This window comes from Larimichthys crocea, chromosome XVI (assembly GCF_000972845.2).
Source record: "Larimichthys crocea isolate SSNF chromosome XVI, L_crocea_2.0, whole genome shotgun sequence".
NCBI lineage: Eukaryota > Metazoa > Chordata > Actinopteri > Sciaenidae > Larimichthys > Larimichthys crocea.
The window spans coordinates 19,658,861-19,686,546 of record NC_040026.1 but is presented as its reverse complement, the minus strand read 5'-3'; the positions used below and the strand labels follow the sequence as shown (position 1 = coordinate 19,686,546).

The following is a 27,686-nucleotide window of genomic DNA, read 5'->3' as shown; positions in this document are numbered from 1 at the left end:
ACTATTCATAAAATTGACCTCACGATTGGCAAGGGAGTGCAATGTTGAGTATGAAGTTGATCATGAGGAGTTCTTGAAAACGCTGCAAGCAGCAGCACCAAACAGTCAACCCATTCCATACGGGCAGTGCATGAATTCCTAAAGACAATTAGGGAAATTAAAGGGAAAACAAGAGCGAATAATTCAGTCTAGAGTGTTGCAGTCAGTGTTCGATGACCTGTTCATGTCTGCTCTAAGTTTGACATGTTATAAAACAAACTTTTTAGGTCAAGCTTGTTGCCTTATCTGACCTTGGACTGGGCTTGATGCTGACAACACCAACCTGCCTCTACACAGCCGTGAATACTGTTACACTTATCAGATCCAATCAGCAGACTGTAATCTGATGCTGACAAACATTTCACACTGGCTAGAACCTGTGATAGAATATCAACACAGGGCTAAGTGACATTAGCCAGTAGATACTGATTCAGTCTTTTGATTTGGGTGCTGTTATCATGACAACTTCATGATCGTAATATAGTCAAAGCTTGTTCCTTTAAAATACAGGAAGCCTTTCAGTAGATGAATATATGCACACAAGCACTGCACATATTCTAACAATTTGGACCCAATGAAAACACTACAGCAATCTGCTAAATTAAATTAACTAATAAACTTTTTTAGGGGAAAAATGGCCTAGAGGACAATCAGACCCAAGTACAGCAGCATAATGCTCTAACAATAAACAAACAGTAGCTGTAGCTACCACTGAAAACATTGATGTACTATAATGTCTAAATGCTCATTATGTTCTTTCCTATCATTTACTACAACACCTGATAGGCACGGAGAAGTCTGAGGCAGTAGAAGGAAAATCTCAAGACAGGACAGAAGATAAGACCAGAACTTTCATCATTTGTTTGTCTGGTGCTCTCATGGCCTCTTAAATATCAATCCAACCATTCCAACACTGTATTAAGACACTTTCCTTTTTATTCATTTGCATATATTTCTATAATGAATTATTATTAATTATGTTATAAGCTATATCAAATATGTTTATATATAAACAATACCTGCTCACTGATGCTGCAAGTAACTGTTTTGTTTAATAATTTGCTCATTATTTAATATTTAATTAATTTATCATCTATTAAATGTCAGGAAATACCATTAATAATAATAATAATAATAATAATAATAATAATAATAATAATAATAAAAGAGCAGGTCACATATTCTTTTTAAACTTTTAATGCTTAGGAAAAGAGTTGGTAAACAGTCAAATTAATGTTTAATTTTTAATAGATTTAATTTCCAATTGATGATGACAATATCAGTCATCACTGATAAAAAAGGTTCCTTCTCACTTCACTTGGAGCTTTTGGCTTACTTGGTATGAGGAAGCATTTAGATTTTGTTTCAATCTAAATACCTGTAACTGGTCAAACAACAGATTTATGGGACTGTGCCAGCTATTTGCTGCTGTATATAAGCTTTGTTGCAGCCCAGCAGTTTCGGATGTCATTACAACAAAAGAAGCACGTATGAACAGGTAATTTGGCGTATTTTGTATAATTTAAACGTTATTTTCAAATTGCTGCATAATGATTGTATTTCCTGAATATATTTCAACTGGATTTAAGTAATTAAGTTTATTTTATTTTATTAGTTAACAGCTAAAAGAAAATAACTTCAATAAAGCAACAAATTTCCCATCTTCACTTGACACTGTCAAGATTTTATTCTTATCATTATTAGGTCAGACACGTAGGTGATGTTCTCATTTTTGTTTATTTTTAATTTCTTTTTTAAGTTAATTTGTTATATCTGGTCAGCAGGTTTGAATTTTGAGCTTTGAAGAATGGAAAATCAAATCATGTTGCCTGTGCTGCTTTTGGGGATGATAAGTAAGTCAAATTCAACTTTAAGTACTGTTGATGCATGTATGTAAAATCAATAAATGTTTTTTGTTTTGATGTTTGTGGTTTTCAAGTAGTTGACAGTTACAGTTATTTTATTTGTCTTAAATTTTTTTCTTTTTTTTTACATTATTGTTTGATTGTTGTTTTTTTTTCAGCAGAAATTAGTAAAAAATTGTAAAAAAAAATTCTACTGCTTTTCAGCACAAATTCTAAGTTTTGAAATATGCAGATGTAGAAAAATAACCTATAGTGACCATAAGCTGTCAGCACGCAATATTACATGTATGAATTTTATGCGGTTTTATCCCATGCCAGTCTACAGTGCCAAAAGAATGATGTTCAGATAGTATAACAAAAGCTAAGGGTGTGGATGAAGTGTTTCCTTGGTAGTCTGATGTTGTTTTTTTTCATACGTAAAGCATAACTTCATACCTAAGGCATTACTTTTGAATCAACATTTTTTGGGGATTAGTCGGTTAACATAACCACTAATTTAATATTATTTGTTTCTATTATTATGTCAAATTATTTATCCAAACTAGGGCTGTCAAGCGATTAAAAAAAATAATCTAATTAATTATAGGGTCTGTAATTAATTAATCTAAATTAAAAAAATTTAAAAAAATCTGTGAAAATCTAACATATTCAAACATGTTTCAAATCAAACAGAATTTAGCAGCTGAATAAATCAATGAAAAATAGACATTTTAAACAATAATAATAACCAATAACTTCATATGCAAAACTAAAAAAAGTTTTCACTGTTCATATTCAGTACGAGCATCTCAGGACAAACCTCTAACCTCAATCTGACAACAGAGTAACAGTCTCTTTGACATCTGTAAAACCTCTGCCTGTCCCTCTAACACTGACATGAGCCTGCAGTCCATTTAATGAGTGAGTTTGTTAATCAGTCCTTAGTAGACTTCATCAGTCTGCATCTGAATGCGGCTTGGTGAGGTTGGCTGCTTACGCATCAGGTGTTGCGCGGCTCACCTGCCTCCATCATAGCAGAGCAGGTGTGGGCGGAGCGTACACCTGACTTAATTAATCGAAATTTAATTTGACAGCCCTAAAAAAAACACACAAAAAAAAACATTTTCACACTGTTGAATGTCAGTTAAAGCCGTTTTCTCACTAGTAAATGTATAAAGTAATAAATGTTTTGTTCTTGTTGACATTAGTGTTCTCAGATTTTTGTCCAATTATATGTGTGTGATTGTTTTTCTACAGTAGGCACAGTGACTCCTCAGACTTCAGGTAAGCTGACACTTACATAATTAAACAAACTTGGGAATGTTGGATTGTTGTGATGCATTATCTTTAGTCACGGCAACCATTTCTCTATATGGAGAACTGGTATTCATAATGAAGTTACACTTTGAATGGTTATCGTGATTTATTTAATCATTAAAGATAGATAAAGATAATTACTGGCAAATGTATTTCTGTATCAGTGTGGGTCAAGGAAAATAAAAAAAGCATTTTCAGACTGATGAATGGATAAAACAATACATGTTTTGTCCTTGGAATATATAAACATTATAGAAGGATTTCACATGCACTAAGCAGATGAATAGTATGCAGTTTATATTTCATGCCAGTGTGCAGTGCCAAAAAAGAATGGTGTTCACATAGCCGAGCAAACAAAGGGTGTGGATGATGGGAAGAAACATCCTAAGTGTTTGCTTATCAGTCTGCTTCAATGTTCATACTTTAAGAGTAACCTCGTACCAAAGACAGTCTTTCACTGCCCCCCTCTGGTTGTAGGACAGCACCCAATGATTACTTTTAAATAAACTGAACTAAAAATGACTTTTTGGCCAATTAATGTAACCACTAATTTAATGATTTTTCTATTATTATGACAAATTATTTATCCAAACTAATTTAAATAAACTTGTCTATTTCATATATTTTATTAAATCATCATCCTTACAAAGAGACAAGGTGAGATAAGAAAAAAAAGCTTGTTACAGGAGCTCAAAATGCACATGGTGTTAAATAAAATTATTATTTTATGACCAGGCCCTATATGTTAGATGCCTGTTTAGAAGGATTTGATCAAGACTGCAGATTTTGAGGAGCTTATAGATCTGATCTAGAAATAACAAAAACACAGTGTGCAACAATATAGCATTTGCCAGTAAGGCCAATATGGATGATCTTGGCTGCCACCCCAACCCTTAAGGATAGTATTAATGATTAATTATATATTGTGAATTATTAATTATGATAATAAATAATTCAACATTGATATAACTTAAGCCTAAAGTTTACATACAGTATGTGGAGACATACTAATATTTTTGTTACCTACCGTTGTTTTCTAGGACCCCTCTACACAATATCTGGAACTACAAGTTCTCGATCAGATGATGGAAGTTCTCCACAGATTAACCTGCAGCGTTCATTTTCTTTCTTTGGACAGACGTATAATCAGATTTATGTATGTACAAATATTTTAAAGGTTTTTAAAAATTCTGTTTTGTGAAGCTATTTTACATAGATGGATATTACAGAGGTACTGGAACAAGTTGTAGTCAATATATTATTATGTCTATAATCACAGAATACTACAATAGTAATAAAAATGTTGTTATATGTTTCCAGGTCAACCACAATGGACACTTGACCTTTAACTCACCATGGTCCAGTTACTCACCTCAGAGGTTTCCACTGCATGGATCCAGAGATGTCATCGCTCCACTCTGGGTAGATTTAGACAACAGAGCAAATGGTCAGGTCTACTACAGCCAATACACCAGTGGAAGTGTTCTCCAACAAGCTACACAAGATATTAATAGATACTTCCCAGGGTTGAACTTCAATGCCAACTGGGTCTTTGTTGCAACATGGTATGAAGTGGCCTACTTTCCAACAACTGGAACGGTAAGTCATATTGTTGTAGATGGGGGAAAACATAATATGGATGTGAGCTATGATGTTTGCTTTAAAAATCACAAGGAATTTAATTTTTTTTCCAGCGAACAACATTCCAGGCTGTCTTGATCTCTGGTGGCCAGTACTCGTTTGTGCTGATTAACTATGGCGTAATAGCATCAACAAGTAGATCTATTCAGGTTAGTGCCATTAGAATTATATTCTGTGTATAACATGTATAACATAACATGTTTGTTTTCTAAGTTTTTATTTCAAATTCATTTTATCTGTGTGACATGTATTTCAGGCTGGATATGACACAGTCAACTCTAGACAACATTTTTCCATCCCTGGATCCTTTACAAGCAGTGCAAGTGGCATTAACTCTGCCTTCCGTCTGGGCAGCAATGTCAATGTACCCGGTCGCTGGGCTTTCCGAACAGACCATGGAGCAAGAGGCTGCCCTATCAATGGTAAGGCCAGAACCATAGGGTGGTCATATTAGGTGCTTTCTTTATGCACGTGACCACAACTTTGTAAAGACATTGGCAAGTTTGACAATAAATTTGTGCTTGTTGTTGAACAATTAGATATTTAAATGCTGCTGAACAGCTATTATATCGCAATATGATGACAAATAAAAAGATACAAGTAATTTATTTTGGTTATATATTTTTAATTTTATAATTTATTATATGCAAAAGTAGCAGTGATATCTTAGTTTCCTACACAGTTAGGATAATGACCATAAACAATGTCCCTGGTTCAGGGCAGCTGGGGACATCTTCATCTATGCCCTTATTGTCTTGATTTTGCAAAAGATTGTTTATATAAAACTAAAGACAAAAACAAACAAAAGTGAAATGGTTTAAATGGTAATGGTATTTGCATGTTGAAGTCAATGCCTTTCAAAGAACTTTTATTTTTATTTTCTCAAAAGGTCAAACAGTGCAGCTTGGAGACACATTCTGGAGCGACAGCACCTGTGCACAGAAGTGTACCTGCACTTCAGCAGGCCTGCAGTGTCACAGCGAACCCTGTTCATTTTCCAAAATCTGCCGGGAAAGTGCCTTTCTGTTCTCCTGCCAGACGGTGCAGAGACGCACCTGCACCATAAGTGGTGATCCACATTACTACACCTTTGATGGCACAGTGTTTCATTTTCAGGGCACCTGTACTTATGTTCTCTCCGAGCAATGCGGTCAAGGGCTGCAGTACTATAGAGTAGAGGGCAAGAATGAGCACCGAGGAAGCACTCGAGTTTCCTGGACACGACTGGTCAAAGTGTATGTCTACAATGAAACCATTGAGCTTGTCAAGGGACGTCGCGGCGAAGCTAAGGTCAGCAATAAGGACTAAACCTTCAATCAGCACTTTTATTTAGTTAATATTTTTACAACTGTCTTTGTTTCCTGGTGTGCTTACAGGTTAATGGGAACTTTGCAGCCACTCCGATCTCCCTTAGTAATGGCAAAGTCCAGGTTTATGAGTCAGGTTTTTCTGTAATCGTCAGTGCTGACTTTGGCTTGGAGGTATCTTATGACACAAATCATTATGTCAGGATCAGTGTTCCCTACACTTACCAAAATGCAATATGTGGCCTCTGTGGAAACTTCAACAATATTCCTGGTGATGACCTGCGAACCCGCCAAGGTGAGGTCGTGAGCTCTGATGTTGTTTTTGCCAACAGCTGGCAAGCATCAGGGGACGATGAACCTGGTTGTGGGGCCCGATGCGGAGGTCTGGACTGTGCTGCCTGCACTAATAATCAGAGAACTTTATACAGCAATACTGCCCATTGTGGTATCCTCCAGAGCGTATCTGGACCTTTTGCTGCTTGCCATCAACGATTTCCCCCAGAGACCTTTGTGCAAAGCTGTGTGTATGATCAGTGTGTAGCAGGAGGGTACCAACCCGTTCTGTGCCAAGCCCTCAATGCGTATGCCAGTCAGTGTCAACAGAATGGTATACAGCTTGGCAGCTGGAGAAGACAAGGTTTCTGTGGTATGTCTGTCAATCATTCAGCATAAATTCAAACTATCCTTTGGATAAAATGTCCATGATGTTGAGGTTTATGTTGTTTTCTTTTCTCTAGAAATCCCTTGCCCATCCAACAGCCACTTTGAGTCCCAAGGAACAGGATGTCCAGCTACCTGTGTCAACCCCAACTCTACCCAGAACTGCCCTCGACCCAACCAGGAGAGCTGCATCTGCAATTCAGGCTATGTCCTTAGTGCTGGGGTCTGTGTCCCTCGTTCTGAGTGTGGCTGCAGCTTTGAGGGTCGCTACTACCGCTCTGGGGAAACAGTACTCCTAGACAATAACTGTGGAAGGCGTTGTAGCTGTAGTCATGGCTCCATGACTTGCCGGTCTCATGGCTGTGGTGCACTAGAGTCTTGCAGGGTGGTGGATGGAGAAAGAGGCTGCAGACCTAACAGCTATGCAACATGCTGGATAAGGGGCCCAGGGTCATACCACACGTTTGATGGAGTGACATACCAATATCCTGGTGCATGTCGATTGACCCTTGCCAAAGTGATGGGACTGTCTAGTCACCCGCACTTTATGGTGACAGCAGAAAAAGTGCCCAGAGGCCAGCAGGGTTTTGCCAGGGTGCTAAAGTTTGAGGCAGAGGGAACGCAAGTCTCCATTGAAATGACAGGTGGCAGCAGAGTTCTGGTAAGTGACTGAAATACATTTCAAGAGCTGATGTGATAAATAAGGTTAACACCATAGAAAGCTTTTACTAAAATGTGTGAATACTCTTGTTTGATGAAAACGGAATGTTGTCACCCAAAAAATGTGAAAATAACCTTCTATAACCCTTTAGGTTGATGGTCAACAGATCAGACTACCATTCAGCTTAGCATCCAACCGAATCCAAATCTACCACAGCAGCATTCACAGTGTCATCCTTCGCACCGCCTTTGGTGTAACTGTGCAGACAGTTTGGCCTCACTATGTGCGTGTCACTGCACCTGGTATCTACACTGGCTCACTAGGTGGACTCTGTGGTAATTACAATGGTCACCCACATGATGACTTCCGAACGCCCAACGGCATCCTGGTCAACAGCTCTCAGGTCTTTGGGGACAGTTGGCGAGATGGTTCCCTTGCTGCACACTGTGTGGACAATGTAAATCGAAATTCTCCAAGAAATTACAACTCAAGTGAGTACTGTGGTACTCTTACATCCCCCCATGGACCATTTGCCCAGTGTTGGGCCACAGTGGACCCACAGCAGTATTTCGATTCATGTGTGGACATCACCTCCAGAGATCCAGCATCAGCGCAATGTGAAGTCCTAAGAGATTATGCACTAATGTGTCAACAGAGGGGTGTTGCTCTTGGACACTGGAGGAATGTAACTGGCTGTGGTAAGCAATTTTTGATGTAGGTGTTTTTGATATAAATGTATAAATATATTACTTTGCCAAACCAATTTCTTTGTGTTTTTCTAGATCAAAACTGTCCTCCAAACAGCCATTATGAACTCTGTGGAAGCTCTTGTCCTTCCGCCTGCCCCAGCCTCTCTTTCCCTTTCGCCTGTGCCGCTGTGTGCCAGGAAGGTTGCCAATGTGATGATGGTTTTGTCCTCAATGGCAACCAGTGTGTGCCACCAACAGCCTGCGGATGCTATCACCAAGGACGCTCTCGGCGAGGGGGTGAACAGTTCTGGGATGGTGAGGAATGTCAGAGCTTGTGTACATGTAATGGCACTACTGGGAGAGTCCACTGTAGCCGCAACTCCTGTGGTCCCCAAGAGTCCTGTCGTGTGGTAGAGGGTGAGTTTGGCTGCCACCCCAACCCTCATGGCACCTGTTCTGCCTCTGGTGACCCCCACTACCTCACCTTTGATGGCAAGGCCTATGACTTCCAAGGAACATGCCGCTATGTTTTGGTGACCCTTTGTAATGCCACTGATGATCTCCACCAGTTTTTAGTGGAAGCAAAGAATGAGCCATGGAGTGGGTTGCCAGTTTCAATCACAGCAGAAGTTTTTGTGAATGTGTGGGGCTATCGAGTACGTATGTCAAGGCACAACCGTGGTGTGGTAGAGGTGAGTTGAACCATTTCTGAACCATTAATGATATGAAATTGTGTCTATGTTATCAGCCAATATATTGGATTTGTTACACTCTTACATATCAGTGTTATTTTGCTATGCAATTTTGATTTGTTATAGGTAAATGGAGAAACAAAAAATGTGCCAATACTTTTGAATGGCGGTCGTGTGTCCATCTTTGCAAGTGGATCTCGCACATTTGTCAGCGCGGACTTTGGCCTGAGTGTCACGTACGATGGATGGAGCACAGTGTCTATTTCTGTGCCCTCAAATTACAGGTTAACTAAAACCCCATAACCTTATTTAGATATTTTATTTATTTTATTTATTAATCAGACTGTTAGTGTTTGCATTTGTACTATTGTTTGTGTTGTGCTAATTTTAATGGGGTGCGGTGGACGGATGGGATTGGGACTGTGTGAAGCACTTTGTGTTTCATGTTTTGTATGAAAAGTGCTATACAAATAAAGTTTGGTTGGTTGTACTTGTTATAAACTTGTCAGTCATAAGTCCATAAGTAACTTCAAATTTACCGTAACAAGAGGTGCAATACAAATAATGTCTAACTGATCAAACTTGCAATCTGATTGATAACTTTCATTTTCTGTAATTATTATTATCAACAGCGGACATACATGTGGACTTTGTGGAAACTTCAATGGAAATCAAAATGATGAATTCCACACCCCATCTGGAATGACTGTCACCACTCCAAATGAGTTTGGGACAGCTTGGAAGGTGGCCGGCAACTACACCTGCAGTGATGGGTGTGGCTCCTCCTGCCCACGATGTACCAATGATCTGCCTGCTAGAGCCCAATGTGAAGTCATTCAAGCAGCTGACGGCCCCTTAAGCTTCTGCCATGAGCAGGTGGACCCGGCACCGTATTTCAGTGACTGTGTGTTTGATGTTTGCGTGTCAGGAAATCGTGGCCAAGATCTTCTGTGCAGAGCCATTCAGGCATATGTCAGTGCCTGTCAATCTGCTAATGTCCGAATCTACCCATGGAGACAGAACACCACCTGCAGTAAGTCAACCAGTCAATGTGTTGTTTGTCTACTATGAAAACCAACCTAATAAATGAGAGACAAAAAACAAAAAAGTCTCCGTCTAACATCTATAATTTCTTTCCTCACTGTTTAAGGACTTGACTGTCCAGCCAACAGCCATTATGAGCTGTGTGGTACTGACTGTGGCCACACCTGCGCCAGCAGCGTTGATGCCACCTGTGAGCAGGTTTGCTCTGAGGGATGTTTCTGTGATGAAGGCTTTGCCAAGAGTGGAGCAACATGTGTGCCTGTGGAGAGCTGTGGCTGCCAATATGATGGATTCTACTATAATGTAAATTATATACCCTAAGATTTATAGTAGACCAGAAAAGAAGTGTGATATTAGCTTGGAGCAATCATAATGTAACAAGAGCTCCTGTTATCATTAGACTTTTTGTTAATTGTTGTTGTTAATGTAGCAAAAGCTCAATTTATTAATCGTGCTTCCCTTTTCCTCACATGCTACAGGCTGGTGAATCGTTCTGGACTGATGGTTGCTCCCAGCGATGTGAGTGCCATGCTCCCAATGACCTGCGCTGTTCTGCTGAATCTTGCACTCCTGTACAAGAGTGCATCATCAGGGATGGCCAGCTGGGCTGTTTTGATGCAATGACTACCTGCACTGTGTGGGGGGACCCACACTACGTCACCTTTGATGGGGCACTGGCTCATTTCCAGGGCACATGCTCTTACATCATCACAGAGAGTGTGAGCCACCGTGACAATGAAATCCAGTTTCAGGTAGCAGCCACTAATAATCACCGTGGCAACAACCGTGTGTCGTTCGTATCAGCGGTGGATATATACCTCTCAAATCAACCAGAGAGTGCATACATCAGGATTGGACCCAACAAAAGAGTCCAGGTAAAATTTCAGTTACTTTCATATGACATGTTCGACATCTGTTTAAGTTAAACATAAGAAATTAGAAGCGTGTCCTCACTTCTCTCTACTCTCTCATCCCTCCAGGTAAATGGAAGTGAGGTATCTCTGCCCACCGCTGCAGGAACCTTAGCTCAGGTGGTAAGGCAAGGAAGTTACATAGTGGTTGATGCTGTTGATTTCACAGTCCAGTTTGATGGTCGGAGTACATTACTGGTTAGAATGCCTCAAAATCGTAGAAACAGAGTCAAAGGGATGTGTGGAAACTTCAACAATAACCCTGCAGATGACAAGGTCTTGCCCAATGGCACAACGGCACGAAATGATAATGACTTTGGACACAGCTGGAAGGCATCCACCAGCCAACCAGGGTGAGCTGAAAATGTTGCACACCACACCTTATATATCCTTAAAATGTTCCCCAAAGTTTTAAACTTGTCAATTAACATTGTTCTTTCCAGATGTGGATCCACAGATGAAAGGAATGGTGATGGATTGAATGACTGTCGCTTTGTGGAAGAATACTCTGAGCTCTGTAGCGTCATCACCAACACTAGTGGTCCATTCAGCGACTGTCACCTGCACTCTGACCCCCGGCCATTTTTCAGTTCCTGTGTCTACGATCTCTGCCTCTACACTCCAGCTAATGGCATGCTGTGCTCTGCTATCTCAGCCTATGAGAGAATTTGCTCTGTTTTGGGGCTGAACATCACCGAGTGGCGCTCGGATTTGCGGTGTTGTAAGTTTGCACGGGGCGAATGGACAGCCAAGTTAATGAATAAGAAAATAAATCTTCTGCTTGTTTTGTTTCACTTTAATCACTCATTGTCTCATCCTCCACTATTTCCATAGCTGAGTCAGACCCCTGTGAGCAGCTGAACTGTACAGAGTATGAGTGGTGCGGCCAGAAAGACGGTGTTTACGGCTGCTTTTGTGACGAACATCACCATCGGCGCAACAATGAAAGTTACGGTGAGGACCCCTGTAACCCTGATAAGAATAAGTGGTTACAGGAAATAGATGGATGGATGGAAGTGAAAATTGTTATGTGTGTGAAACGAAATTAAAAGATAATAGATGGGACTGTCTATATTAGGTTGGTGGCTTTACATAATACAGCTATTATACTGTCACCCATTTCTCTTTCACAGACTCGTCCATCACTTGTGTCAGTAGTTCAGGCACTATGTCAGTGTCACGCTGTCAGTTGTTTGAAGCTGGCTTCCACTCTAGTGCCCTTCATCTCCGGGAAGAGTCCTGCACAGGGAATCTCCAGGACGGACGACTGATCTTCAACTTTGACAATGATGACCAGCTGTGTGGGACAGTTCTCAGGGTACAGTCCAACATATTATCAATATAGGCTGAACGAGATTTTAGTTGTAAACGTTTATGATAAAGCTACAACTATAATCAACCTATACCATTTTGTTATTTCCGTTTTAAGAGCAATGGAACCCATTTCATCTATGAGAACACCATCCAGGGCGACGTGGACCCCCATGAGGGTCTAATCAGCCGCCAGAGAAACATTCATCTGCGCTTCTGCTGTGAATACCCTCTGACCCAGGCCCTGTCTATGGCTGTGGGCATCAACCCAGTAGAGAGGTGACAATATCTCTTCTGCTTGTTTTATTTGATCAGCCAGTGAATTGTTCCTTCTCCTGTGTAGTCACATTATTTGTTATTTATTTCTTTCTTTTCTTAGCATTGTGAGTAAGAAGCTTCCCTCTGGCCGTGGACAGTTTCACACGAGGATGATCCCCTATGAGGATGCTGGCTTCCGCTTTCCCCTGACCAGTAACACCAACATAGCAATGGAAGTTGACGAGAGGTTGTATGTGGAGGTGCGCACAGAAGGAGTCGATCAACGGCAGATCTCTACCATTCTGGACTCTTGTTGGGCAACGCCAGTGAACCTCGCGGGCTACCCTGTCCGCTGGGATCTCATTACTGAAGAGTAAAAGAGCTATTGCAACTTTGTTGTCAACCAGGATTGTCTGAAAAACCTATATTCCATCTGATAACACTGTAACTTCTACATCTTCCAGGTGTCCTAATCAGGAAGACGGGACTGTAGACCTGGTACAGAATGGCATCTCCACTGTGGCCCGATTCTCATTCAGGATGTTCACCTTTACCAACTTTTCATCCATCTACTTGCACTGCCAGGTCCACCTGTGTCTTCTGAGACACAACAACTGCTCCGCTGTAAGTTTTTTTGTGTTTGTGGTCACATTAAATGGATTATTAACCGGGTCACCAATCTGATCGATCTGATTGTTTTCCTGCAGCATTGCTACCCAGGTTACCACAGGCGAGTTGAGAGGGACGTATCCTACCATGCCTCTACAGACATCTCAATTGGACCACTAGTCATGAAGCGAGATACCACAGGTAAAGCACTTCTTGTGGATGACAAAGAGTTTGATCAATATTCTTTCTGTAAATTGGTTTGCACTTACAACTTTGTTATTCTCTTGCAGCTCATGTACTCATGGTAAAGAGCAGTGCTTCAGGCCTGTTGACCTCTGTGGTGACCCTGATAGTCAGTTTGCTGACTGTCAAAACTCTGACCTAGAGAGATGGAAGATAGGCACAACAGATCAAGGGATAAATATTTGTAAGCAGTAGTTTCATGGTTTATTTTACTCTTTGGTGATCTTATAGTGGAATGGGATACTTTTCATGTGATGTTTCAGGTATATATGTTACAGAATACTGGGAAACCAATTGCTCTTGATTCGTGTTCGTCTCTGAGTGGTCTTGTCTGAAGTTGTGGTTAAAATATTAAAGGGCAATATAGATTAAATACACATGTTAGCCTTTTTGTATTCAGTAATTGTAACGTAATTACAGTGGTTTTATTGGTATTTAATCAATATGTTATTATCTAATCATTAATAATGAAGTTGAAAATTATAAATGAAGTAAATGTGTGTGTGTGAAATCTGAATCCTCAGTAAACCACTGAGTATACTCTACCTTTACATTTTGATTGTGTTTTGGTTTGAGAGGTATTGTCCTGGGAGATATGTGTTTTGTTAATTTGGGGTTAGGTGAAAAGCAAAAGTATTGTTGTTTTACAAGCAATGTGCAGCCTAGTAAAGTTGTGCAGAAGTAAAGCAGTAAAGTCACTTTGCCTTTGTTGTTTTCACTGTATATGACATTCATTGTAACATTAATCATTCATATGTTTCATTTTTAATTTCTGTCTTATAGAAGTAATCATGTATAATGAAGGTTAAAAGCATTAATAAAGAATAAGGTATTGGAATATGAATCTCATTTGTTGTCTATATTTAAGTTTAGCTTCTACATTCTTATTATTTTCCTCAGAAAATTTCCAAAGACACTACCTACAACACAGCTGTGGGCAGTCATTGAGAACGTCACATAATCATCAGCAAACAAGATATTGCTTCTCGGAACAGAGGAATTTCTGAAACACTATGCTCTTTGTTTGAATCTTTCAGGAAATAAGTGGTGTCTTTGATAACAAGACAAGGCTTGGCTGATAACATTGAGAAAGCTATAAAATCCTTTTTATTAATCCCTTTTTATTTACTCTAGTTGACCATTTTCTTCCTGTATAATAAAAACCTGTTTGTAGCTGGGAATCCAGGTCATTTGAAGGCAAGGCAACACATTCTTAATTGCCCAATAACTGCAAACAACCACATCAAACATATTACAAAAGACTATTATATATAATATATATGCATGACCGTAAAGACAGTGAACGCAAGGACATACAAATAAAAACATAAAAACATAAATGAACTTTCAAAGTAATATGACAGAGGTGACAATAAAAAATAGGCTAGTTTGCAGTAAAATTTACTACTTAACCAGTAGTGACGTCATTCTGTTATACTGTAATCTGGCATTGATAAAAACCTTTTTGATATGTAGACTTCTGTAAATCATAATGATGTGTCAGCTTTCACTATTTAAAGCCATTTTTCTGCCATGCACTCTCAAATGGATGAGAGGCAGAAGAGATAGCATATATGAACAGGTGCAGTTTTTTTTAAACAACACTCATTGCCAACTTTAATTATGCTGAGTATATTTTACTCAGTACTTTGTCACGGTATAATGTAAATTAATGTATTCAATCAGCAGATTTCATTTGGGAGCCTGATCAAATGGCAAGTCAAATCATGTTGTTTCTACTGCTTTTGGGGATGATAAGTAAGTAATTAATTATTATTATTATTGTTATTTTTTTATTCTCTTTTGGTTTGGAAAAATAATGTACATTTTCTGCCCATCTCTTCTACTCATCTGTTTCATTTACAGGTGTGGTGACATCTCAGGTTGTGAGTAAGTTTACATCTATTGAAGCCTCTTTCACATTAGATCTTGGTCAGTTCATACCTAACATGTGATATGCTATCATATCATCAATTTAATTCAAATTAATAAAACAAATTTTGTCACATATAATTATTAAGAACAATTTCAGTAAAATGTATTTCTGTGAGCGCATACTATACATTCTTGGTGAAACTAAATACATAATAAAGAAATTAGGTTAATTAGGGTTTTAGTGGATCCACATGCAGAGTGATGTGTTTCATCCCAGATCCTTGAGCTTTGTGACCATCATTTACATGTCCTGTGTGAGGATAGTATTAATGATTAATTATATATTGTGAATTATTAATTATGATAATAAATAATTCAACAGTGATATAACTTAAGCCTAAAGTTTACATACAGTATGTGGATACATACTAATATTTTTGTTACCTACCCTTGTTTTCTAGGGCCCCTCTACCCAGTATCTGGAACTACAAGTTCTCGATCAGATGATGGAAGTTCGCCACGGATTAACCTGCAACGACCATTTTTCTACTTTGGGCAAACGTATAATCAGATTTATGTATGTAAAATTAGTATAATTTGTATAATTAATTTTCCAATACTTCCAATACAAGAAGTCACAATTTCTAAAATGTATAGATTATATAGATAGAATGTATAGATTTTTTTTTTTACATAACAAACAAAAACCATATAGCATTTTTTTTGACAGATAATGCAAATGTGATTGTGAGTTATGATTTTACTGGGAATGGTAATTTTGTAATTTTTGCTGGGGTTTGTACTAAGCAAGCAATTTGATTTGTTGGGTGAGGCATTTCTCTAGAGCCACAATGCTTCATTTCTAATGTGACAAATTTTACCTTTATCAAAAAATTGTTGTCTATGTGCCATATTAATTATTTTATACTTATTTCCAGGTCAACCACAATGGACACTTGACATTTAACAATCCAGACGGCACACATAGACCTCAAAGGTTCCCAATACATGGAACCAAAGACTTCATCGCTCCATTCTGGACAGATCTCGACAACAGACAAACTGGTCAGGTCTACTACAACCAATACACCAGTGGCAGTGTCCTCCAACAAGCAACACAGGACATTAATGCATACTTTCCAAGTTTAAACTTCAATGCGAACTGGGTCTTTGTTGCAACATGGTATGAGGTGGCCTACTACTCAAATTCAGGAACAGTAAGTCAAGATAAGCCAATGTCTCAATGAAAAAGGTTAATTTAGTTTGAAATGTGTGTGGTGAAGACATTACAATGCATTTTCTTTGCTGGGGCAAAACTATTGACAGCTCCTGCCCCAGAGTATAACAAGTGAATCATGGCAATATAATTTGATTAATTAGATTCATTGAAAATAAACATAGAAGCATGAAATAACAAAAACTTAATAGACTAATACACACACACGAACAAAAAAAAAAATCTTGATGAATTTATCTTTTCCAGCGCACAACTGCCCAAGCTGTATTGATCTCTGGAGGCCAATACTCATTTGTGCTGATGAACTATGGGATAATAGCCTCAACGTCTTTAAGTGTGCAGGTCAGATTTGGTGATAACAAAATTGATACTGTTTTTTTATATTTGCTAGCCTATACACTAGTATTTCTACAAGAAAAATACACACAAAGTTTTTTCTTTAAAAAAAAATATATATATGTTTACATGTATTTGCAGGCTGGCTATGACACAATAAACTCAGTTTACCATTACATCATTCCTGGATCATTCTCTACCACTGCTACAGGCAGTAACTCAAATTTCCGTCTGGGCAGCAATGTCAATGTACCCGGTCGCTGGGCCTTCCGGACTGATCATGGATCAAGAGGCTGCACTTTCAATGGTAAGATACAGTAATGTGTATCTGTGGCAGCGTTCTGCAGGAGTCTAAAGCCAAAACCTGAACTCAGCCCATACTACTGCCTTCCAGACCCAATGCTTATGCCTTTCAGTGACATTTTCCATTGATTTTTTTAAAGGTGACTCAGTGCAGCTGGGTGACTCTTTCTGGAGCGACAGCACCTGTGCACAGAAGTGTACCTGCACTTCAGCAGGCCTGCAGTGTCGCAGCGAACGCTGTTCATTTTCCCAAATCTGCCAGCCAAGTGGCTCTAAGTTCTCCTGCCAGACAGTGCAGAAAGGAACCTGCACCATAAGTGGTGATCCACATTACTACACCTTTGATGATGCAGTGTTTCACTTTCAAGGAACCTGCACTTATGTTCTTTCTGAGGAATGTGGTCAAAGGCTGCCGTACTATAGAGTAGAGGGCAAGAATGAGCACCGAGGAAGCACTCATGTGTCCTGGACACGACTGGTCAAAGTGTATGTCTACAATGAAACCATTGAGCTTGTGAAAGGACATCGTGCTAAAGCTAAGGTAAGTTATTCTGTTTGCAATTAAGCAATTTTTTTTTTTTCATGTATGGGACCAAATATGCCTTTGCTAATCTTGACATACTTGCTTGTGTGCTTACAGGTTAATGGGAACTTTGCAGCAACTCCGATATCCCTTAGCAATGGCACTGTCCAGGTTTATGAGTCAGGTTTTTCTGTGATCGTCACTACTGACTTTGGCTTGGAGGTATCCTATGACACAAATCATTATGTCAGGATCAGTGTTCCCTACACTTACCAAAATGCAACATGTGGCCTGTGTGGGGACTTCAACAATATTCGTGATGATGATTTCCGAACCCGCCAAGGTGAGGTCGTGAGCTCTGATGTTGTTTTTGCCAACAGTTGGCAAGCATCAGGGGACGATGAACCTGGTTGTGAGCCACAGTGTGGAGGTCTGGACTGCGCTGTCTGCACTGAGGATCAGACGGCTTTGTACAGTGATAATGCCCATTGTGGTATCCTCCAAAACAGTTCTGGACCTTTTGCTGCTTGCCATCAACGATTTCCCCCACAGATCTTTGTGGAAAGCTGTGTGTATGATCTGTGTGTCGGAGCAGGGTACCAACCCCTTCTGTGCCAAGCCCTCAATGCGTATGCAAGTCAGTGTCAACAGCATGGGATACAGCTGCCAAGCTGGAGGAGACAGGGCTTCTGTGGTATGTCTGTCAATCAATCAGCATATTTTTAAAAACTCCTATGGATAAAGTCATGATATCAATATTGATGTTATTTTTATTTTCTTTGTCTAGAAATCCCTTGCCCATCCAACAGCCACTTTGAGTCCCAAGGAACAGGATGTCCAGCTACCTGTGCCAACCCCAACTCTACCCAGAACTGCCCTCGACCCAACCAGGAGAGCTGCATCTGCAATTCAGGCTACATCCTTAGTGCTGGGGTCTGTGTCCCTCATTCTGAATGTGGCTGCAGCTTTGAGGGTCGTTACTATCGCTCTGGAGAAACTGTAATACTAGATGAGGACTGTGGGAGACGTTGTAGCTGCAGTCATGGCTCCATGACTTGTCGCTCTCATGGTTGTGGTGCACTAGAGTCTTGCAGGGTGGTGGATGGAGAAAGAGGCTGCAGACCAAACAGCTATGCAACATGCTGGACAAGGGGCCCAGGGTCATACCACACATTTGATGGAGTGACATACCAATATCCTGGTGCATGTCGATTGACTCTTGCCAAAGTAATGGGGTTGTCTAACACCCCCCACTTTGTGGTGACAGCAGAGAAAGTACCCAGAGGCCAGCAGGGTTTTGCTCGGTTGCTAAGGTTTGAGGCAGAGGGCACTCATATCTCTATTGAGATGTCTAGTGGCAGCAGAGTACAGGTAAGTGATTAAAACATTTTTGAAATAACTGATTTGTTAAAATTTTGTTAACTACAACATATGAAATGTCCTTTTAGGTTGATGGTCAGCGGATCAGACTACCATTCAGCTCAGCATCCAACCGAATCCAAATCTACCACAGCAGCATTCACAGTGTCATCCTTCGCACCGCCTTTGGTGTAACTGTGCAGACAGTTTGGCCTCACTATGTGCGTGTCACTGCACCTGGTATCTACAATGGCTCACTAGGTGGACTCTGTGGTAATTACAATGGTCACCCACATGACGACTTCCAAACGCCTAATGGCATCCTGGTCAACAGCTCTCAGGTCTTTGGGGACAGTTGGCGAGATGGTTCCCTTGCTGCACACTGTGTGGACAATGTAAATCAAAATTCTACGACAAATTACAACTCAAGTGAGTACTGTGGTATTCTTGGCTCACCCCATGGGCCATTTGCCCAGTGTTGGGCTACGGTGGACCCACAGCAACATGTGGATTCATGTGTGGACATCATTGGGGCCTCCAGTGATCCAGCATCAGCGCTATGTGAAGTCCTAAGAGATTATGCACTAATGTGTCAACAGAGGGGTGGTGTTCTTGGACACTGGAGGAATGCAACTGGCTGTGGTAAGCAATTTGCCTTTACCTCTTTGGATTAAGTTTAAATATGGTATAAAATTAGTAATCAACCTGTTTTTTGTTTTTTTTTTGGCCTCTAGAGCAAAACTGTCCCCTAAACAGCCACCATGAACTCTGTGGAAGCTCTTGTCCTTCCGCCTGCCCCAGCCTCTCTTTCCCTTTCACCTGTGACACTGCGTGCCAGGACGGTTGCCAATGTGATGATGGTTTTGTCCTCAATGGCAACCAGTGTGTGCCACCAACAGCCTGCGGATGCTATCACCAAGGACGCTATCTGCAAGGTGGTGAACAGTTCTGGGATGGTGAGGAATGTCAGAGCTTGTGTAACTGTGATAGCACTACTGGAGTAGTTAACTGTATCCCCAGCTCCTGTACTCCCCAGGAGTCCTGTCGTGTGGTAGAGGGTGAGTTTGGCTGCCATCCAAACCCTCATGGCACCTGTTCTGCCTCTGGTGACCCCCACTACATCACCTTTGATGGCAAAGCCTATGACTTCCAAGGAACATGCCGCTATGTTTTGGCAACCCTTTGCAATGCCACTGATGATCTCCACCAGTTTTCAGTGGAAGCAAAGAATGAGCCATGGAGCGGGTTGCCAATTTCAATCACAGCAGAGGTTTTTGTCAGTGTGTGGGGCTATCGAGTACATATGTCAAGGGAGAGACGTGGTGTAGTTCAAGTAAGTTGTTATAATGTCTAATAGTCCTCATCATATAATTTGTCATGGAAAAATTTAATTCAACTTGAATCAAATTGGAAACACTTGACAGTAATACCATTATATCACCAAGAGAATAAAGAGATTTACAGTCAGTTTAATTTTTTTGCATTACTATTCAATGAACTCTCAGAAAAACAACATAATATTGGAAGAAGTGAACCTTTTTCTTTCTAACAAATTCTCTTTCAGGTGAATGGTGAAACTAGAAATCTTCCAATTCTCTTGAATGAAGGTCGTGTGTCTGTCTATGCAAGTGGATCTCGTCTATTTGTCAGTGCTGATTTTGGTTTGAGTGTCACCTATGACGGCCATAGTACAGTGTTTATCTCTGTACCTTCAAATTACAGGTATCTGCCAAAATTGCAATGCTTTTAAATACTTAAATAGACATTTTTCAACCATTTAATAACAATCTTCTGATTAATGACATTATTTTTCTGTAATTGTTATTATCCACAGCGGACAAACATGTGGACTTTGTGGAAACTTCAATGGAAATCTAAATGATGAATTCCTCACCCCATCTGGAGAGATAGTCACCACTCCAGATGAGTTTGGGACAGCTTGGAAGGTGGCCGGCAACTACACCTGCAGTGATGGGTGTGGCTCCTCCTGCCCACAATGTACCAATGATCTGCCTGCTAGAGCCCAATGTGAAGTCATTCAAGCAGCCGACGGCCCCTTAAGCTTCTGCCATGAGGAGGTGGACCCGGCACCGTATTTCAGTGACTGTGTGTTTGATGTTTGCGTGTCAGGAAATGATGGTCAAGATCTTCTGTGCAGAGCCATTGAGGCATATGTCAGTGCCTGTCAATCTGCTAATGTCCGAATCTACCCGTGGAGACAGAACACCACCTGCAGTAAGTCAACCAGTTAATTCATCAATAAAACAAACAAAAAAATATCTAGAAATCCAATCTCTTAGTTGGTAAATCTAAGTTCAAGAAGCATCAATGGTAGAGATGCCCAAATTGCTACTACTGTTATGTTTTTATGGATATCAGTTTTTAGGCAGTCCAAAATGTGTCGATTGATTGATGTCGAATGATTGCATCTTTCCTAGTCAACAGATTAACAGAGAACAAAAATATCTTCATTAATCTCTAGACATACATTATCCATTACAGATCACACTGAATGACATTATTACTTATTCTTTTCTCACTTTTTAAGGACTTGACTGTCCAGCCAATAGCCATTATGAGCTGTGTGGTACTGACTGTGGCCACACCTGCGCCAGCAGTGTTGATGCCACCTGTGAGCAGGTTTGCTCTGAGGGATGCTTCTGTGATGAAGGCTTCCTCAGGAGCGGGTCAAGGTGTGTCCCCACAGAAAGGTGTGGTTGCCAATATGATGGATTCTACTATAATGTAAGTCAATACCAATAAATACTAAACTATCTGCAAAGAAAATATGTTGGCCTCCCTCATAGGATTACAAACTGTCCAATAAGTCTACAGTACAGATTCCTGAGTCTAAACAAAGTTGCCATGGATCATATTTAATCCTAAAACAACACAGCACTACCGACATACCCCCTCACATTTTTTTGAGCTGGACCTTGGTTTGTCAGGGCTTTTGTGGTAAGTGCTTATGGCAAGGGCATTTTTGGCACTACAGTTATGGTGGTCCCTGTAACGCCCAGCAATGTAATAAACCACAAACATAATACATTTTCCACAAATGTAAAAGCCGCTGCCAACTACAAACGTAACACGCGATTTCCAACAAATGTAATAACTATTACGTTTGCAGGGATTTATTACGTTATTACGGAAGTGAAAATCTTCAACTTTCAGTATTGTAATAACTTCCCACAAATGTAATAACGCAATGACTAATGGTCATTGTGGTTGTTGTTGTTGTTGTGGGAAAACGCGTGTTACGTTTGTAGTAGGCAGCGTCTATTACGTTTGTGGAAAATGTATTACGTTTGTGGGATTACTGCATCAAAAACTGCAGATTTTTATTACGTTTGTGGTTTATTGTGTTTGTGGACATTATTACATTGGCGGGCATTATAGTCCAGTGTTGATCTACATATGTGTAACTATATGCAGATAATATCTATATCACAAACGGGGCATCTGACACCTGCTTAACAAGCATCTTTGCCTGGTAAAATTACATTGATAAACAATTTAACTTGATTAATTTGACATGCGCATTGAGGCTTCTCTGATATAAAGTATCTTAGGGACATTTGGATCTTCATCAGTGCTTATGTTATGTTTGTTTACTGCTTTATCAATTTTTTCCTTTCTTATTTTTCCTCACATGCTACAGGCTGGTGAGTCATTCTGGACTGATGGTTGCTCCCAGCGATGTGAGTGCCATGCTCCCAATGACCTGCGCTGTTCTGCTGAATCTTGCACTCCTGCACAAGAGTGCATCATCAGGGATGGCCAGCTGGGCTGTTTTGATGCAATGACTACCTGCACTGTGTGGGGGGACCCACACTACATCACTTTTGATGGGGCACTGGCTCATTTCCAGGGCACATGCTCTTACATCATCACAGAGAGTGTGAGCCACCACTCCAACGAAACTCAGTTTCTGGTAGTAGCCACCAATAATCACCGTGGCAACAACCGTGTGTCATTTGTATCAGCAGTGGATATATACCTCTCAAATCAACCAGAGGGTGCATACATCAGGATTGGACCCAACAAAAGAGTCCAGGTAAAAGCTTCATGAATTATTATGAGAAGTATGTCCACATAATTTGTCCGTCTCTCTCTAATCTCTCATCCCTCCAGGTAAATGGAAGTGAGGTATCTCTGCCCACCGCTGCAGGAACCTTAGCTCAGGTCGCAAGGCAGGGAAGCCACATAGTGGTTGATGCCATTGACCTGTTTGTCCAGTTTGATGGTCAGAGTACGTTACTAGTCAGAATTGGCCAAAATCGTGAAAACAGAGTCAAAGGGATGTGTGGAAACTTCAACAATAACCCTGCAGATGACAAAGTCTTGCCCAATGGCACAACGGCACAAAACGATAACGACTTTGGACACAGCTGGAAGGCATCCACAAGCCAACCAGGGTGAGTTGTTACCTTGTTGATAATTTTATGGAATATTGCAGCAGACAGTAATGGCATCATGATATGTCTTCCAGATGTGGATCCACAGATGATGACAGTGATGGTGGATTGAATGACTGTCGCTTTGTGGAAGAATACTCTGAGCTCTGTAGCATCATCACCAACACTAGTGGTCCATTCAGCGACTGTCACCTGCACTCTGACCCCCGGCCATTTTTCAGTTCATGTGTCTACGATCTCTGCCTCTACACTCCAGCTAATGGCATGCTGTGCTCTGCTATCTCAGCCTATGAGAGAACTTGCTCCGTTTTGGGGCTGAACATCCCAGAGTGGCGCCCAGCTTTGCAATGTGGTATGTTTGCATTGGGCTAATGGACAGCCAAAATAACGAATGAAGGTTTCTGTTTCTGGTTGTTTAGTTTTATCACTCCTGGTCACATCCTTTTCCCACTATTTTCATAGCTGAGTCAGACCCCTGTGAGCAGCTGGACTGTACAGAGTATGAGTGGTGCGGTGAGAAAGACGGTGTTTACGGCTGCTTTTGTGATGAACATCACCATCGGCCCAACAATGAAAGCTACGGTGAGGACAGCTCCATTTAAAACGCTGCATAGCATCTAAAGAAATTTAAGAAAATACATGACATGATTGTATATAATTGGCAAAAAGATAAAAGATCAGACTTGCTACATTAGATTGGCCAAAACTTCAATAGACCAAATATCAACAATGATTTCCATGATTAACCCCTAACCCTAATCTGTTACAGGTTTAATAACTGTGGAAACTTAAACCTTAAAGATTTCACAAGCAACAAATGTTGCCATGTTGTTCCACAAATTTTCTCTTTCACAGACTCATCCATCACCTGTGTCAGTAGTTCAGCTACTATATCAGTGTCGCGCTGTCAGCTGTTTGAAGCTGGATTCCACCTTAGTGCCCTTCATCTGCGAGACGACTCTTGCAATGGGACTCTCCAGGACGGGCGACTGTTCTTCCACTTTAACAACGACGACCGGCTGTGTGGGACAGTTCTCAGGGTACAGCCCATACATGTTATAGCCACACTTTAGATTTTAGATGTAAACCTGTCAACACATTTCATTTCAACACAGCTTCATGTACATATGTGAAAGTATATGGAATCTGAATACTTAAACTGTTTTGTTGTCAAACTCTCACAGAGCAACGGGACCCATTTCATCTATGAGAACACCATCCAGGGCGACGTGGACCCTCATGAGGGCCTCATCAGCCGTGAGAAGAGCATCCACCTGCACTTCTCCTGTGAATACCCTCTGGCCCAGGCTCTATCTATGGATGTGGGCATCAACCCTGTAGAGAGGTGATAACCACAATACCATCTCATTTGCATGATGTCTTGGTTACATGAAGCCCTTGTGGTTAAAGCTAGTGAAAATTGTAATGTTTTTCTGCAGCATTGTGAACAAGAGGCTTCCATCCGGCCAGGGTCGTTATCATTTGAGAATGATGCCCTACGAGGACGCTGGCTTCCACTTCCCCCTGACCAGAAACAGGAACGTAGAAATGGAAATAGACCAGAGGTTGTATATTGAGGTGCAGACAGAAGGAGTCGATGAACGGCAGATCTCCACTATTCTGGATTCATGCTGGGCAACACCTTTCAATGATGCCAGCTACCCTGTTCGCTGGGATCTCATCACTACAGAGTAAAATAGTTTGACCTTTGACCTCCTGAAACAACTACATATTAATGATGGTTACTTCACTTATATGCCACCTGATAACACTGTAACTTCTGCATCTTCCAGGTGTCCTAATCCAGCAGATGGTACAGTAGAGGTGGTACAGAATGGCATCTCCACTGTGGCCCGATTCTCATTCAGGATGTTCACCTTTACCAACTTTTCGTCCATCTACTTGCACTGCCAGGTCCACCTATGTCTTCTGAGACACAGCAACTGCTCAGCTGTAAGTACCACTTTACTTGATGGAGATCGGACGAACCACACTGTGTACAACATCTTTAATTGCTGTTGCTGCTGTATTCACTCTGGGTAAAAAGCTTGATCTGAAAATTGATGTTGTTTCCTGCAGCATTGCTACCCGGGTATCCACACAAGAGTGGCGAGGGATATTTCCTTTCACGACACTGCAGCCATTTCAATTGGACCACTAATCCCGAAATCAGGTAAATATATTTTATATAATATACTTTTATTAACTTTGAAGAGGATCAAATGTGTATTGCTTACATCCCCACAGTGTTCTTGTTTGTGAAAATATAATGTATTCATTTTACTGCTGAAGTCAGATTTTGTTTGTTCTCTTGCAGACAAACGGGTGAACCCGAGCAGTGCTTCTGGCCAGTTGACCTCCGTGGTGACCCTGATAGTCAGTTTGCTGACTGCCAAAACGCTGATCTAAACAAAAAAAAACAATAAAAAATAAACAGATCAAGGTATATATATATATATATTACACCACAACATATTAATCAGCAGTAACTTAATCATCGTGCATAGATTTATAAATGATTAATTACAGCCTCTTTTGTGATGTTGCAGGCCTGAAAAAGTTATATATGTTATACATCCTATACTGTATATTTCTCCTGATTTGTGTCCCTCTCATCACATCCGAGTATCAAAAGTTGTTGTTTTTTTCTTCTTTTTTTTTTACACCTTTAGAGGGCAGCATAAGATCACACACATTCGGCACTTGTTTCATTTTATATCTGCTGTTCACCTCTTTGTATTCTGTGTAATGTTTAATGCATTAATGTTTGTTATCCTCCAGACTTTTTCAATGATTTTTGTTGTCCTTAAATGGATATTTTATTTGTAATAATCAATTATTAATAAATATAAACAGTAATTATTTAACAATAAGCATCGAAATGATAAATGCACAGGAATCCTAATGTATATGTTCAACTAAAATGTTGTCTGTGCTGCAGATTACCTAAGGACTCTGATTGATGTGATGTCTTTTCAATAAAAACATAATTTGCTTAAAGTTTGGAGTTATTTCTTGAAATTGCATAGACGCATCCAGGAATAACTAAAGAAAACTTCACTATGCTATTACAAGATGTTCTGTGCCAGATGTGTAAATATAGCAATCCAAGACTTTAATACAGGATGGTTTTCATTTGCCATGAAAGAAGCTGTCAGAGATACAAGAGGTCAGGTTTCTGTCTTTTGTGCTGGACCTCCATTGAGTGTGGAGACTGACAGAGCCGATATCTCTTGTGTCTTCTCTTTGGGGGTGAAATTAATCATTGTCAGTCAACGTGTCCTCAACAGTATAGGATGAGACCTACAGTAGACATAACAACACTTACCATACACCCACAACATGTAATTTGTCATTGGTGTTACTAAAGTACAGTACAAAGACTTCAAAGAGGGGCAATATGTGCAATACCACATGTCCCAATACACAGGGTCTGCAGTCCACTCCTGACAATTCAGGTAAGTTATGTGCAGATTATTTTACAGATCATGTTTCACATCTGTCGGCTTCATGAAAACAAAATGTGTGAGTGTGTGTAATCTTATTAAGCAGTGTTCATGGTTAGCTAGTCTGCTTCTCTATCTAAATATATCTATGATGGAGCCAGTGGACCAACATCCTTTTTATATTGGAGTCATTGTTTGTTCACTCTGTGTCTCTAATGTAATAGTTACTCTGACAGTGTACCATTGGGAGGCTAATCCTGTGGCTTATGTGGCACTTGCAGGCTTTCAAAGTCACTGTTTGAATGAGAGAAAGAAACAGAGACCCACTCACAAGAAATAATATAGAGTTCACAATGGAACTGATATCTGCAAGTCATTATTAAGCAGACATCCTTTGTCGAGGGAAAACCTCACAGCAAATCTAATGTCATGCCCAGGCTTTGCAGGAAACCACGTGCCTGAGCTTCATACAGGATGACAAGGCAGTTTTATTACTTTACAGGTATTATAATATAATAATAATATACAAATTACTGAAGGGAAATTCAGTTTAAAGGAATTTTATTGGAGTTACTGTTAGTCAAAAGTTATATACATAGTTTGAAGTTATTTTAAGTATTTAAAGTAGTTTTAAAATACTGACAACAGCAAAAAAATAAGTACAATTCTATGCTAGACCAAGGTGATGTGTACAAGTGAGTCCCCAAAAGTGTATCAGTGCATCCCAAATCACCACCAGCTTGACTTGTGGACTACTCAACTACTAAAACCACTTGTCAACACTATAAACAATCATAAAACTAACTATAAAGTCAAGTTAATATGCAAAACATTGATGCACAGTCTATATCTTTCTTCAGCTTTGTCATACTGCAGTATTCTCAAACAGTAATTAAAAGATGTCTCCGAAAATGTCAAAAAAACCTTTTAAAGTCACTACAGAAAAAAAGATGCCATCCTCTG

The 27,686-nt window shown here is 40.2% G+C and overlaps 2 protein-coding genes across 2 annotated transcripts; both read left to right on the top strand.

Annotated features, from left to right (window-relative positions):
* Positions 1-1,513: 1,513 nt before the first annotated feature.
* Positions 1,514-14,070, top strand: LOC109141481 (alpha-tectorin-like). Its single transcript, XM_019271926.2, has 25 exons — positions 1,514-1,537; positions 1,821-1,892; positions 3,141-3,167; positions 4,241-4,356; positions 4,521-4,799; positions 4,895-4,990; positions 5,098-5,263; positions 5,731-6,131; positions 6,218-6,794; positions 6,886-7,469; positions 7,621-8,167; positions 8,252-8,850; positions 8,977-9,134; positions 9,483-9,883; positions 10,001-10,197; positions 10,374-10,769; positions 10,875-11,158; positions 11,249-11,526; positions 11,640-11,759; positions 11,939-12,123; positions 12,235-12,395; positions 12,496-12,747; positions 12,839-12,998; positions 13,082-13,184; positions 13,274-14,070. Exons 2-25 carry the CDS (start codon positions 1,847-1,849, stop codon positions 13,366-13,368), a joined length of 6,228 nt encoding a protein of 2,075 aa, XP_019127471.2. The 5' UTR covers positions 1,514-1,537; positions 1,821-1,846; the 3' UTR covers positions 13,369-14,070.
* Positions 14,071-14,779: 709 nt separating this feature from the next.
* Positions 14,780-26,202, top strand: LOC104930397 (alpha-tectorin-like). The gene is made up of 25 exons (XM_019271927.2): positions 14,780-14,808; positions 14,916-14,984; positions 15,093-15,116; positions 15,563-15,678; positions 16,040-16,318; positions 16,585-16,680; positions 16,816-16,981; positions 17,118-17,518; positions 17,618-18,194; positions 18,288-18,871; positions 18,949-19,501; positions 19,594-20,192; positions 20,424-20,581; positions 20,694-21,094; positions 21,408-21,604; positions 22,521-22,916; positions 22,994-23,277; positions 23,352-23,629; positions 23,740-23,859; positions 24,133-24,317; positions 24,462-24,622; positions 24,717-24,968; positions 25,071-25,230; positions 25,357-25,450; positions 25,595-26,202. Exons 2-25 carry the CDS (start codon positions 14,939-14,941, stop codon positions 25,684-25,686), a joined length of 6,219 nt encoding a protein of 2,072 aa, XP_019127472.2. The 5' UTR covers positions 14,780-14,808; positions 14,916-14,938; the 3' UTR covers positions 25,687-26,202.
* Positions 26,203-27,686: the final 1,484 nt, after the last annotated feature.

What these genes read in the sequence shown, in the direction of transcription:
- LOC109141481 (XM_019271926.2), top strand. Translation starts at nt 1,847, where the DNA reads ATGGAAAATCAAATCATGTTGCCTGTGCTGCTTTTGGGGATGATAA. An exon ending in GCGCAACAATGAAAGTTACG is followed by an intron (nt 11,760 to 11,938) that starts GTGAGGACCCCT and finishes TCTCTTTCACAG; the next exon opens with ACTCGTCCATCACTTGTGTC. An exon ending in TGGGATCTCATTACTGAAGA is followed by an intron (nt 12,748 to 12,838) that starts GTAAAAGAGCTA and finishes TACATCTTCCAG; the next exon opens with GTGTCCTAATCAGGAAGACG.
- LOC104930397 (XM_019271927.2), top strand. Translation starts at nt 14,939, where the DNA reads ATGGCAAGTCAAATCATGTTGTTTCTACTGCTTTTGGGGATGATAA. An exon ending in AAACGTATAATCAGATTTAT is followed by an intron (nt 15,679 to 16,039) that starts GTATGTAAAATT and finishes ACTTATTTCCAG; the next exon opens with GTCAACCACAATGGACACTT. An exon ending in GAGGAGACAGGGCTTCTGTG is followed by an intron (nt 18,195 to 18,287) that starts GTATGTCTGTCA and finishes TTCTTTGTCTAG; the next exon opens with AAATCCCTTGCCCATCCAAC.